The 14496-nt window shown below is 40.6% G+C and overlaps 1 protein-coding gene across 1 annotated transcript in view; it reads right to left on the bottom strand.

Annotated features, from left to right (window-relative positions):
• Positions 1-313: 313 nt before the first annotated feature.
• myo7ab (myosin VIIAb) overlaps positions 314-14496 on the bottom strand; it is a 53473-nt gene continuing 39290 nt past the window's right edge. Inside the window, exons 31-50 of the mRNA XM_087847481.1 lie at positions 14105-14278; positions 13600-13827; positions 12680-12850; positions 12479-12596; positions 12253-12379; positions 11080-11249; positions 10810-11000; positions 8814-8938; positions 8570-8727; positions 7876-8029; positions 7223-7378; positions 6833-6938; positions 6518-6631; positions 5516-5603; positions 5301-5407; positions 3521-3706; positions 2513-2629; positions 2277-2360; positions 1722-1841; positions 314-1243 (exon numbers count right to left, since the gene is read on the bottom strand). Of these exons, the coding sequence (XP_087703607.1) occupies positions 1151-1243; positions 1722-1841; positions 2277-2360; positions 2513-2629; positions 3521-3706; positions 5301-5407; positions 5516-5603; positions 6518-6631; positions 6833-6938; positions 7223-7378; positions 7876-8029; positions 8570-8727; positions 8814-8938; positions 10810-11000; positions 11080-11249; positions 12253-12379; positions 12479-12596; positions 12680-12850; positions 13600-13827; positions 14105-14278 (2787 nt within the window). The 3' untranslated portion in view covers positions 314-1150. The remainder of the gene's footprint in view (positions 1244-1721; positions 1842-2276; positions 2361-2512; positions 2630-3520; positions 3707-5300; positions 5408-5515; positions 5604-6517; positions 6632-6832; positions 6939-7222; positions 7379-7875; positions 8030-8569; positions 8728-8813; positions 8939-10809; positions 11001-11079; positions 11250-12252; positions 12380-12478; positions 12597-12679; positions 12851-13599; positions 13828-14104; positions 14279-14496) is intronic.

Here is a 14496-nt window from a genome sequence, read left to right as displayed (position 1 = left end):
GTATTATTGAAGGGTCTGTACCTTACAATATAAAGCGATTTGAGGTGAGAGTTGTTTATCTAAACGAAGTAAAGTGAATTTAGGAAGTGTATTACGATCCTTGAATTTTTCCAATGGAAAACAGACGGTGAGACTGGGAAATTTTCTTATACTGGATCATTTTTTAAATGTCTGTGAAGGTTCTCAGTCATCCAGGACATCGTAGTTTGAGGAGCTTGGAAAGAAAAGCATCTGGAGAAACTTAAAGAAGTCCAGATGCTTTTCTTTCCAAGCTCCTTAGATCAGTTTCTAAAGAATGACTCTAACTTCTCTGACTCTAAAAATGCCTTTAGGATTCTAGTTGAACTTTTATCCCATTTTATATTCTTAATGAATTATAATCAAGAATATGATCTACAAAGTAGAAGCAATTCAAAGATCTGCAAAATAAAAACTGTTGATTTGACACAAGACGTGTGTGCGCATAAATCTCGTGCATACCTCTCTGCGTAAATATCACCAGGTCCAACATAGCAAGATTTCTTTGAGACTTTATGGAAAAGTGACCAGGATGCTTCTTCAGATTTGAAACCGGCATGTTAAGATGTAGATTAATAGGACAGAAAATGATCTAACTGCTATTTCTTTTCTAACAGAAACACTAAAAATGACTGGCTCCAAATTTTAAATGTAGTGTTTTAAGCATCGGTTCATCGATGACGCCAAACAAGACATTTAACTGTGCTCGCCTAACACAGTCAAACAAGAACAGTTGCATTCATCACTTTCAGCCTATGTAGGACCAAGTTCCTACTTAGTGACACTTTATAAATACAGGCCCAGCTGTTTCAGTGCAGATGTTAATAGTATAAAAATCTTTTTGCACACTTCAGTCAAGACATGGGAAAAGTGGTTTCACTGAAAGTTGAACGTGTCACACTTTACAGCACAGAGAATAAACGTCACTGCTAATCACTGCAATTACACAAAGTCCAGCTTCAGGAAAAAGTCATTTAAAGGCAGCGGGTGAGTTTTAAGACAGGACCGATGTTATAGTGTGAAAACATTAGAGCGTCACAGTCAGCCATTAGCGCGTTTTTTTACATTCTGCCGTGTGGGTGTTTGTGTCCAGCTTCGATCAAATGGGATCAATGACTTTCCAGCCTTCTGCTCACTTGCTGTTGCCCCGGGACGTTCGCTGTTTGGTCATCGTCGTCAGCATCTGGCTGATGTAAGAGGTCAGGAGGTCGTCCATTTTGTAGCCCTGATGGATGAGAATACATTAATGATTGCTTTGTGGGATGTGCGGCTCTTTTCACTGTATAAGGATCTATTATTATTCACACAAGATCACTGATTTGATTTCCTCATAAGTTTTCCTGTGACGTTAGAACTGTTACTTCACCCCTTTTTCTCTGAGCTGTAATCAAGTTTGAAGTTAAAAAGAGAGCACAGGTAACCATGCAAAATCGTTTCAGACACCACACTCAAAGAAAACTTGATTACACATGAAATAAATGAGCGATTCAAATGTGAACGCAAAGATTTTGCTTCCTGCAGAGCGTAATCTTGTTGGTGGAACACGTGATAAACGAGAGCGTCTACAGAAAAGACAGACAATTAAATCTGCCGGCACGCTGCTGTCACTGCTCAGGCTGTGCATAATCACATTAAAAGCAGCTTTGTTTGGAAAGCTAAATGCTCACACTCTTTGTTTCATGTTACAAAAACTAAGAGCTCACCAGAGACGTTTCACACAGCAGCTTGCTGCCTCGCACCAGGTTTCCGATGGTGATGTGAAAGTACGTGTTGCCGCTGCTCCAGTTGGAGATCTTGGTGAAAGGGTGAGTGATGAGGATGTCCTACGGGAAATTTTGATAAGCCGGATAAGAGAATAATCCAGTGCTCAAACTCATTCAAGCATAAACTTCACATACAAACAAATATTTCCAGGTTCAAATCAAAAACTAATTGCGAAAAAAAAAATGCTTTGAGTGCTCAGATATTTAATTCAAAGGAACAGTTGCCTCAACGTGCTTTATATTGTAAGGTAAATACAATACAATAATACAGAGAGAAACTACAGTAATGAAAAAGGCACCAACAATCAGAAAAGCCCCTATGAGCAAAGACTTGGCAATAGTGGGAAGGAAAACCTCCGTTTTAACAGGAAGAAACCTCTGGAGGAAAACAGGCTCAGGGAGGTGCATCTATCCGCTGTGACCAGTTGGGAACAGAGTAGCAGAGCGCTCTATCAATACAGATCGATTTAAATATCAAAGATAAACGTGTTCCACCTTAGACTTGGGATCAATCAGACTGACTCCATGTTTGTTGATTGCTATCAGGAGGGTTTCTGGGTAATTAGGATCCGTTGTTTGCTGCAGAAAAAGCAAAACAGAAAAACCAAAAATGCAAAGTTTGTCACAGTGTTGTGCTGCTTTTTTAAAAGTGAAAGTAGATAAAAGAGCAGGAAACAGTGAATGCAGAAGTTCCAAGCTTTCATAAACTAAAGAGTCTCTAGCGTCTTTACCTTGACTTCGAAGAAGGCAGAACCAAACGTGGGCCACTTGTAAATGATTTTGAGGAAGGAGAGTTTGGCTTCTTCCCGAGTCTTCCCTGAGTGCTTGTTGAACAGCGACACGATGGACTGAGACACACAACAACAGGAAGATGAAACACTCATTCACTCTTTTTGCACACAGACTTGTAAGTGACTATAAAAGTAGCAAGCAGCTGTGGGATATGTTTTGGATTTTAATGTTTTCGAACCCCTCGAGCGCTCTGAAAACAGTAAAGCCTCTTTTTGGGGTTTGGGATGACGTCAGAGAGACAAGCTGACGTGCTGCTACAGATTTAAATCTCTGCATATCGCCTGGTGATTGTCTCGAGTTCTTTTTAATCAGTACAATCAGCACACAACTTTTACTTTGTTTCAGTTTTATAGATCATTTTAACTCATTTGAAACTTAAGTACCTACGACTGATTAGGGAACGTGTATTTAGCAGCATGGCTCAGGCCGAGACTCCTTTTTCAGGCCTCTAAAAATAATATTTTTCTGAATCCGGTGCTTCAAAGGATCCTGTAAACACATGAGGTCGGCTCTTTTGCAATAAAAGCTCCTGCATAAAACATCTGAGTCACCTAGAAGTTTTAATGTGCGATTAAAAGTTTTTGTCTCACTTGATTTCCACGACAAGTTCAATCTAACTTTAGTGTTTTTTTTACTTGTTGATTAAAACTTTAACTGCCTAGCATAGGAGCCAAAAAGCACCAATCACCAGACCTTATTTCTGGATTTTTGAACGAAAGCATGAAAACATCTTAAATATGTAACTAGAGAAAGAACTGTGATCACTGAGGAAAGGTTATGAATGAATGAATACCCGAGGATTAAATCCAAATCTGATGTTTTGATTCTGCATCTGTGGCAACAAACTGAAGAGGAAATTATTTTTGAACATAGTCATCATTAGCCTGAGGCCATTCCTGCATCCAGACATTCAGTTTTTTACCATTTTTAAATCTGCGCGTGCTCACCCGCTTCCAGTCGTCGGGGGACAAATGTCTGATCTGGTCCTGGGGGACGAGCTCCTTCAGGATCTTGGAAATATTGTGGAAGTGGGATTTATCCTCCTCAAACTTCACCCTGTAGATCAGCGCTGCCAGCTGGTGCACCTCCTCCTTTGAGCACTTGTGGTAGCCACGCAGATACTTCGGCAGCTCCTGCAGAAAAAGACAACAGCTGGTAAGAAACCGATACCACACACAGATTTTCTTTTTTGAAGCTTTGCACAGCTGGAGGGAAGATAGAGACAGAGAGCATGATTCAGAGTTTAGTCTAGAGATGGACCGATCCGATATTACGTATCGGTATCGGTCCGATACTGACCTAAATTACTGGATCGGATATCGGAGAGAAATAAAAAATGTAATCCGATCCATTAAATATCAAAAAAGCACCTCACAAAACTTGCGAAACGGCTTAACTCGGCTCATAACCGTAGCACGTCTGAGCAGTGTGGTCACGTGATAGAGCAGCTGTGTGTATTTGTAGCCTGCTAGCAAACATTTCATCTCCGAGGAAGTTTTCCCAGAGAGAAGTAAAGCAAGTGTGTAAGTTCATCTCTGAATGTTTGTAAAGCATTCCCGCGTTAAGCTTAACAACCGATATATAGAGCAACTGCCTCTCTCTCTCTCTCTCTCTCTCTCCTGCTGCTACTTCAATCGTGAAACTGCTTAATGATCAGCTGATCGGCTTTTCTGTCGCGAGTCTGTCTCTCTTCTTTGTTTTTGTCCCACTTTGCACCAGAAAGAGGAAACCAGCGGCTGAACAACAGCAGCACGTTTAAGCTTGATAAGCTGTTGTTAGAATTTACTTAATATTACTTTCTAGACCAGGATCCTTTTCTACGTAGCTGACGGCTGGTAACTGTGCAGGGGCGGATCTAGCAAAGTTTAGCCAGGGGGGCCGATAGGGCATTAACAGGGAAAAGGTGGCACAAAGACATACTTTTCTTTCTTATTCTCATTTAAAATATCTAGCTTTTAATTATTTAATAATTATCTGAATCGTACACCCAAAGTTTTAATCTGATGTAAAATGTATAGAAGTCCATTACTGTATATAGTAACTGTTAAGTCTAATATACCCTAGTAAGCTATAGTACTTTTTCCTTTGGGAAAGTACCATCTGTGAATTCTGCAATTCTGTTGAAGAAAGATGTTGAATCTATTTAATTATTCTTGAAAAATAATTTATTTCTGTGAATTTTTTTCACCCTGCATCAAATTAAAGTTGATTACATTGATTAAGCATCATGAGGAAGAGGGTGGTTCCCTATTTTCTTTTGCTGGGAGTTTGCAACCCTATTAGTTAGGTTGCTTAATATTTCTGCTAAGTACTCTTTAAAATACCAAAATAGGGAGGATGGAGTAGGTTTAACTTTATTAGATTGATCAGTGTTGCTGATCTATGAAATATTTTGGGTGCAGTGTGTTTGTTTTTTTTACATACAGGTATAACAGAATAGCTTTAGTGTTGTTGTTGTTTTTTAACTTGAGTATGAACTTATACAAAAAGCAGCAAGATATTAAAAAAACAGTTTTATTGATTAAAAAACACACTATATTGGATTCATATCGGTATCGGCAGATATCCAAATTTATGATATCGGTATCGGACATAAAAAAGTGGTATCGTGCCATCTCTAGTTTAGTCTACACCATCCATTCTACATCAGGCAAGTTTAAAATGTTTTATCTCAACATTTAATCAAGTAAGAGTAACCAGATACACTGATACTGCAGAGGGACTAACCTGGTAGTAGTGGAAGATGGAATCAGCCATGGAGTCCTTTCCAGGAAGTGTATTAGTCCACAGCTTCTTCATGAAGAACACCTGGTAGGTTAGAGTAGGCACTACACCTGCACACAGCACAAAGGTGAAAAGACAAACTGGTAAAGAAAGAAGAATCAGCGAGAAGATCAAAGATAATCTGAGCTTCAATCTGAATCTGAGCTGATGGGCTTTACCATCTTTTACATGTCTGGCTTTCTTGATCCAGTCAGTCAGGTGCCTCACGAAGTCAAAGAAGAAGTCGCCATCCGGCACGCTGATGACCTGGAAGTAAGTGAAGGATTTAATTGTGTAAAGAAGATCCATGTTGAATGGCTTCAATGGTAGGCATGATCCCTTTTTCCTCAAAAATAAAGCTAATATTCAAAGTAAAAAGTTACGACTACATGTAAACTAATCACACGTACAGGCAAAGTCTGTACAGATGAAAGTAAAGCAAAAAAAAAATAAGTTAAATAAAAATAATTACAAGCAAACTGAGCAGCAAAGGACAACCTATGAATCCCCCCCAAAAAACAAAAACAAACAAAACCAGCTAGAGAAAAGCAAAATGACCTCAGACTGAAAACATCCTCAGAATGATTTCCAGAAACAAATCCACACCACTTAAGATGAAAAATTATCATGCAAACAAAAAACAAAATATAAACACAAAAGGAACCAGGAAGTCACGAACTGACAAGAAATCAATTAACTGATTACAGAGAGGTGGTAGAAGAACTTAAAAATCCAGAACCACTAAATAAATAAATAACATGACTACAAACACACAAAAAGAACGATTAACAAATGCAAAATAACCACACAAATCAAACATCTGCAATGAGACCCAAAACAACCAAGAGAAGACTCACAATTACCACAAAACAGGAAGAGGGTCAAACCAGTGAAAATAGGATGCAACATAAAAACGAACTGACTCCAAATTAATGAAAAATGACCAAAAATGTTACTTTTTATGAATCTGAAACAACAAATTCTTGGTAGAGAACCAAAGGTCTACCAGAAATATGACAGCAGAGAGAGCAACAACTACAAACAGCACAACAAGAAAAGAAAAGTCATCAGCATAGAAACAGAAAATGATGGCTTTTTTGTCTAATCTGTCTATTTGCTGCCCCTGAGCTGAGCTTGTAGTGAATACGTTTGTACAATCGGGCTGCGGATGAAGGCGTCACCTTGTCAGTGATCTTGACAAAGAGACTGAAGCCCTCGGAGGATTTGAGCATCAGACGTCCGGAGATGTTGTGGCAGAAGTCTTTGGCTTTCGTGCTCGACTCCACCTCAAACACCTGTGAACGCAAACATAAACTAAAGTCAATCTATAAGCAGAATATTTAGTAAATGTGCAGAAAAATGTGAACGATGCAAGTTCACTGTTTGTTTAAAGAGGTGGCACGTCTCAAATTACAGTTTTTTCCCTTAGTGTACAAAATGCACAGTTGTAAAATACCACATAACAATGTACTTTTTAAATGTTAGTCGTAACTGACCTCGTCTGAATCGTCAGGGAAGTAAACTTTGTGGAAGATTTGAGTCGTTTTGTGCTGGATGGCCTCCACCTCCACCAGGTGAGGAGGGTACTTCCTTGATCCGTTTCTAGCACAAAGGGCAGTGAGGATGAATAATAAATAAAATATAATAAAAACAATTACTAGGGGTAAAAATTGTAATTTAAAGCAATCATTTAATCACACCCTGGGGTAATATGCACTATAGTTTCTGTAACTGAGCTGTATGAACTAGCTGGAAACTAGAGGCTGCTTGCAGGTGCTTCTCAACTGAGCTAAAAAAAAAAAAGTGGTGTGAGACTTAAAGCTGTAAAAAGCAGCAGTGAAGACGTTTTAACAGGCGTTAACAACAACTGTGTGTGTTTGTGTTACCGCAAGGCTTTCTGCAGCCGCTGCATGCAGTCTGGAGCCAGAGGATAGTGTTTCTTGGCTTGCAGAAACTTCTGGACGTGAGGCAGCAGGATGTTACTGGGAGGAAACAAACCAGTGCAGAGCCACAGCAGCTCCCAGCCCTTCTCCTCACTGTACCTGCACACAAACACCATGACAAGGTAAACAGTGCACAAACTGAGGGTCAGGATTTTGGCTTTGTGACACAGGAAAGAAAGTGTCCTTTAGTGAGAAACATCTAGAAGTCAGAAATTTTCTATGCATGTTCATATTCCATCATGCTTATATCATTATTTTCTTGCTGCTACCAGGTATATTTATAAGTGTGCAGGGATTTTGTTTGCGGTGACGGTACAGCAGGCGAAAATGTTAAACACCAGTCTCTGTGTGGACAATGAATACAGTTTTGTTTGCTTGTGTGAATTTAATGAATTTCAAGTGGCAAAAAAGACTCTAAGGGTGCTGCAGAGACTGTGAAAGAACCGCTGGGGTTGCCAGGAAGGTGCATGTTACAGATATAAGAGATGCTTTGAGAGTGATCAAAGTGAACACTCACAGCTTAAACTGTGAACACTGAGCTAAAATACTGATTATAGAAGAAGAGGTAGAAAAGACAGTTTTTTTCTTGGACTTACTTAATGTGATTGTCTGTTAGCTGTTTGAGAATCTGGCAGAAGATTTCGTCTTTGAGCGGCTCGGCCTTCAGGGCTCCTTCGAATATCTGATCGGTGAGCTCGTTGACAGAACGCACTCGTTTGGACGGGTAGTCGCCCATATACTTCATCACAGGTGCAAACACAGTTAAGGACCATTCACATAATGACAGGCCAGGTCAGGCAGTATGGCTGACTGGAAATAACCAAGCTGCAAACTTCCTCTGATGGCCACTTGGCTGGCTCCAAAAAACCGAGTTCATCCCTATAAACTCTCATGTTAAAATTACTAACCTACCAGCATTAAAAAGCATGTTTTCTTTGTATAGAGCAGATTCAATATTACAGTTTCAATCGCTACAAAAGCAGTTAGACCTTTGCTAGCGATGGAGCAGTCAAGACCAGCTTATGATTCCCATCAAAATCACAAACAACAGTGAGTAACTTTTGTGGGGAGTTTGGTCGACGGGTGTGACTGCAGGCTTGAATACCTGCAACATCCACTCTTACCAGTAGCAGTTTATAAAGAAACAAAATGAATATTTATCACCTCCACTTTCTCATATGGTCCCTTGGGAAAGTTAATTACCTGCTCTGATGTAACAAAAGCACCAGAGGGAAAAAGCAAACAAGCAAGCCAAACAAATGATCAATCACGCCCTCTGCTAAAGGATATCTATGAAGGCAAGGCAGGCCTCCTGGGAGAGCTCGTCATGAGCCAGGACTTTCTTCAATAGAGGCTGTTTGAGAGGCTCGCGGGTGCAGCTCCACTGACGCTCCTTCCCTCGAGCTTTCGATATCACCACCCTGCTCAGAGTACTCTTTGGAGGAGGCCTGAAGAACAGCGGTTAGAAGAAACTTTCACACATATTTTTTAACATCATTTGTACTTAAAACAGCCTCACATTAGACTTAGTTACCTGAAGTAGTCGTAGGAAAACTCCTCCAGAGTGTAGGCCTTAGATTTATCCTCTTGGTCCGAAAGGTTAATCTGGGACAAACCGATAGACTCGCGCCTCTGATCAGGAGTCATGGTGACGAGAGCCTGAGAGACAGTAAAACAGGAGGAAGATTTGATTTTTTTTTGCATTTGACCCTTCCAACTGGTTAATTCAGCAAAGTACATCAACACATTTCAGAGCATTTTCTAGGAAGAAAAAAAATGCTTTTGGGAAGTTAATTTTCCTTTTAATGAGCAGCCAATACCTGGAGTTCAACAACCACATCCCTGTCAAAACCTTCCTTTCAGAATCCATGACTTTTTTGCTTTTAGTGTGTGGTTAAAGCACTTTTTTCTGTTACAGTATACCAAGCAGAAAACTAGTGATGTGCTTTTGATGATAATACAATGTGCAAATTCAATATTTGTGTAATATTTTAGTGTTTGACACTTTGTAGACAGCCATTAAACACACAGCTGGCTGCACAGAGAGACTAGCATATATTTATTTTTGTGTTTTTTGTTAATTGGGAGAAAAACTGAAAAAATAAATAAATTGGTGGACAGCTAATAGCTAACAATTGGAGAGACAGCAGCTGCTCACATGGTGCTTTAATCAGGTTGTTTTCACACATGTGTTGAAAATATATGTGCAGTGAGTATTTTTTGTGTGTACATTTTAATTAATAGATGACTGGCAGTTTGGTTGACATTAATTAAAAAAATAGCAAAGCTGGAGTGTTGACAGGTCAGATCAGCAGTTTACACAGTTTAAACGTCATGGTCATTTTTATTTTAAAGGATTTGTTTGACAGCACTCATTGCATTGGCCAATACTTACAATAGGAAACTTCAAGGAACTCTGAAACTCTAAGAGAATTTCAGGTTTACACAAGTTGGGAAGGCCTCTTGGAGCCATTCCTGAACAACTGTTTCCAAAACCATCAGTTCACATAATTTTATGTAGGTACAAGTAGGGCTGGGCCATATCATACCATTCACAGTAATACTGGTATCATGTTGGGCAACGATAAGAAAATGAAATATCGCGATAGAATATGGGTAAAACGCGCATGTGCAGTGCCTTTGTTTTCATACGCACATGCCGGAAAAAGCATGGCGGCGACGGGGAATAAGAAGGGCGAAAGCAGATTGTTGAATGAAACAGATGAGCCAGAATTGGTTTGTAAAAATGCTGCAACTTCACAACAAAGCACTATTTTTGGTAGAGCATGCAAGCGGGCCGTCGTTATTACCGTTGTTTTGGAAAATACGGCACACTTAAAATCAATCTTTTGATTTTTCTGAAAGTCAACAGTGCCCCTTATAATCCCGTGTGCCTTATGTATGAATTCTGGTTGTGTTTACTGACCTCAAAACGATTTTATGTCGTACACGGCGCTCAAAAATCTGTCAAATGTTTTAGTACGACTTTGCTAAGCTACGAAGCTGCACCGCTTGATGGATTGTCAGAGCATTACGGCTATCGTAATGCGGATATGTAACCATGTTGCCAAGTTCTAGAAAAAGACCCAAACTGTCCCCCTCAAAAATGAGAGAAAACCGGTCATGATGTTCAGGAACAATCCAGGAACCACCAAGGTTCAACCTGTCTCTATGTGTTAGCCATGCGACGGAGTGGCAGCCTGTCCAGAGTGTACCCTACTTCTCGCCCTAAGACAGCGGGGAGAGGCTCCAGCGCCCCCGGGGCCCTAAATTGAATAATTGGAAGAGAATGGAAGGTACCGAACATTAAAGAAGCCCCTGACACCTTCAAGCCTGACAGAAATTTGCTGCTGCACACATGGATATTTCAAATGCCTTAGCTACAATAACCAGGTATGTCTACACACTGTTGCACAGGGACATCCTGAAATCACTTACACTGGAAGAACTGGTAAGACTTCCAGTTCTGTCCTGTAAAAACAACCTGCTGGATTAAAAAAGACAGAGATTATTTTTCTGACCCCACTCACCACTATATCATACTGTGGTCGGGTGATAGTAGGTAGCACATAGACAATGTCAGCAGGGAAGTCCCCTCTCTGTTTGGTCCTGTCATTGATGCCGTGTGCCCAGCCAGAGTTCATCACATGCTCTCCGTCATGTTCGTCCAAGATGATCAGATCTCCTTTAGCAAAACTCAGGAAGTTGGAATCTACCCCTACTGCCGGAGAGATGACAAACAGATTAACCGTTCTGCTCCTAAAATCACCTTTTATTTCTAATTCATCAGTGAATCTTACGTGGGTTCAGGCAGTCTAGCAGTCCCACCACATATTTGGACTTCTTCCTTAGACCCTCGAGGAAGGAGACCACCAGGTCGCGGATGTCCTCTGCATTGTTGGAGGTGAACGTATACTCGTCTCCTTTGATGGTGGCCAGAGTGAAGCTCTGTCCCTGGAGTTTACCCCCTCTGCAAAGTTAAACTTTGCTTTAACCATGATAGTTCAAAATATGGACAAGATGCAATTCTGACAAGCAGAAGATCCCTAAAAACTTAAAAATGATACAAATATATTTATTAAGTAATGCTTACAATCATTTGTATCAGCACAGAAGTGAAGAAAATCTTGTTTGGAATTAAACATTATGTATGTAAATATTTTTTTTTACGTATTAAATAAGTATTAAAGAATGATACCATCTCTGATTATCTTGGTTGCCTCCAAAATAGTGTGGCTTGAGAATTAGCAAAACTGAATTTAGCTAGCTAGGTTGAGGCGCAAACCCTGTTTATTCTGGCTAATGTTAGCTAAAATATAGCTTGCCTGCTAGCATGTGCTAGTATTCAGTGATTTGAGTCTCCATGACAGAACGGATTGAACACCTTGAATTTTCCCAATCTTGTTTTGGGATGAAGTATGTAAAACAGATTTAATTTAGATGATGCTTGAATGTCATTTTAAACCAGATATGACAAATGAGAAACTCTTCTTATACTTCAGGCTTACATGGCTAGCAACTTGTCAATCACAAGCTAGACCCACTCTAATTCATACTATGACCTATTCTCCCATTTTATCTAAATGGGATGTTTACAAAATACACATCATGCTCTGTTCAACCAGAGGTGAAAGCAACGATTAAGACCATGAACCCATCAGGGAAGGTTTTTCTGAGGTCATAAAGCAACACAAGAGAGCCATTAGGCTGTTTTCTTATTGACTCTACATAATCAGATTTCTTCAGCTTCAGATTTAGAAGTTGTTGTGGGAAGACGCCATTAATAACCAAGATTTTCCTGATGTTAAGACAAACAAATCGATCGTTTGTTTGTAGAGAACCTTTAAGGTCAATATAAATGCCAAGAAACCAGCAGCAACTAATTCACTTATTAACTTTATACAACTCAAATATACTTTGTACTTTATTTTGGGGTGCCTGTCATTTGGTGCATTTGTGGCTGTTTGTCATACCTGCTGCTGGACACAGCCATGATCTCTGGGAAAGAGAGCTCGAGAAGGACCTGCTCCTGTTCATCCACAAAGTAAACGCCGGTCCAGTTCACCGCTACGATAACGTCATTCTTGGGCAGGCTAGGCCCTGTGAGCAGATGTGGTCACATCCATTAAAAAATATCCACAACCACTGATGGGAACAAAGCATTTAGTAGTTTAGAAAGAGGTACAGCGTTTTACCAACCAGAGAATTTGAAGGCCTCGTAGAAGCGTGAGAAGAGTAAAGGCCACTTTAAACGAGCAAAATCCACCACATCCTCCTTCACCTTCTGCGTGTTTACCCTCCTTTTCATTTGTACTCCCTGCACAATGAGCTATAGTTAGATGATTCTCCCAGAAAACAGCACAAAATTAAGACTGGTTTTCATCATCGAGCAGCAGGTACCTTTTTATGGGCGCTGATGATGAGCTGAACCCACTTCTCCGCAGTCTTAGTGGAGGTGATTTCTCTGTCAGGGATGTAGGACGGAATGAGGCTGAGCAGACGATCCTGGAGGACCTCGGAGCCGTAATCCACGTAGTACTGCTGAGAGGCCAGTTCTGCCAAGTCCTCCTCCTTCAAGACAGACACAGGGTGAAGCGATGGTCAGGAGAAAGCAAGCCCAACACCTGAAACCTGCCATCAAATGTTCTTCAAAGTAGACAAGATCATATCAGGAGAACCAGATGGGCTGTGAAAAGTCTAGAGCTACCCCTCCTTTCTGTATATTTTGTAATTACGAAGTAGTTGTCTGTTACTCTGCGTTGGCCCTGCAATAGACTGGTGCCCTATCCAACACTGGATGATGACCCTATGATCGGATAAGAAAACTGGAAGAACAAAGAAGGATGAGTAGATCAAAAAGCTGCAAAACTAGCTCAAGCTCTTCTGTCACGGCAGCCCTCTACATGTCCCCCATCCTCTTTGCCTTCAGTCTGGCAGCTCCATCCTTTGTCCAATATCCACTATCCCTCCTCTGTACATGTCCAGACCATCTCAGTCTTGTCTCGCTGATACACTCAAGGCCTTGTCCTATATTGTTATAACAAAATGCAATCCTTGAGGCTTTAAAGTGCAAATTCCAGAAACCAGTGGGTGATACTACTGTCGTTGCAACCATACATTACATAATGGTGCCTATAAAGTGCTTTTCTACTCTATTTAAATCCTCAGAAACCTTTCTTACTACAAGACTCATTCTCCCATTCAAGTGGGTTTAATGTAATATTCACACAGTCATACTCCAGTGGATCCATATGGGGCGAACTCAACGTTCAGTATCTCACCCTCTTTTACACAGAGTTGCACACAGCTCAGAGGCTCACCCTCTCACAGCGGTACTCTCCGAATTTCACCCCCCGGACGATCTGCTGATAAATGAGGTTTGTGGCAACGTAGTCCTCGGCAGGGTTGTGCCAGGGGCTGAAGATCTCCTTCCTGAAGAACAGCCTCCAGGGAGCGTTCCTCTCCTGGGCGCCCTGCTCCTTTGCGTACTGCTCACACTGCGAGATGGCGTCCATGACGTGATCGTTACCGCTGCCCAAAGACGACACCTGATGAAAACATACTTGCAGTTACCTATAAACTCCATGAGATCTGAACAAACTGACTAAATGTTTTCATTTTAAAAAATATTGTTTATTTAAATTTAGTTTCAGTTAGTTCCAAGTATTAGTTTGATCATTTCACTTAAGTTTGTCTTCCGTGTTAGATTTAGGAAATTCATAATACACACGTGCAGACGTCCCTGATGAGCACCAAAGCACGTTTTCTGACAAACGTCTTAGTTATAGTTAACTGACCTCGCTGTCAGTAGAGCCTGTGTTTTACCTTGTCAAACAGAGCTATGTACAGTGAGAAGCCAAAGCGATCTTTCAGGTTGATTTTGTCCGCCAGTGCGTTGCACAGCTCGCTGGCTGTGGTGGCCGAGTCTGCGAGGAGTGTCTTTGTGGTGCCGTCCATGAATGTCACGGGGAGCATGATGGGCTTCTTAGACTTTGTGGCCTGGAGGGAAAAACAATGAAACTCATGTTCAGACAGGCAACAGTTAAGATGTCCTACAGCTGTGCAGCATTGTGGCGTTATAGGCTCACTTCAAAATATAAATATTACAACCTCTACCATCCAACCACCTGTAAAAAAAACCCCCATTATTAATATTAAAGATAATTAACCTGTAGAAAACCACAAAAAGAAGAGATGAAAAAGTATAACAAAGTATA

This window comes from Neolamprologus brichardi, chromosome 10 (assembly GCF_056152115.1).
Source record: "Neolamprologus brichardi isolate AB-2024 chromosome 10, ASM5615211v1, whole genome shotgun sequence".
NCBI lineage: Eukaryota > Metazoa > Chordata > Actinopteri > Cichliformes > Cichlidae > Neolamprologus > Neolamprologus brichardi.
This window is presented reverse-complemented; position numbering and strand designations above follow the sequence as displayed.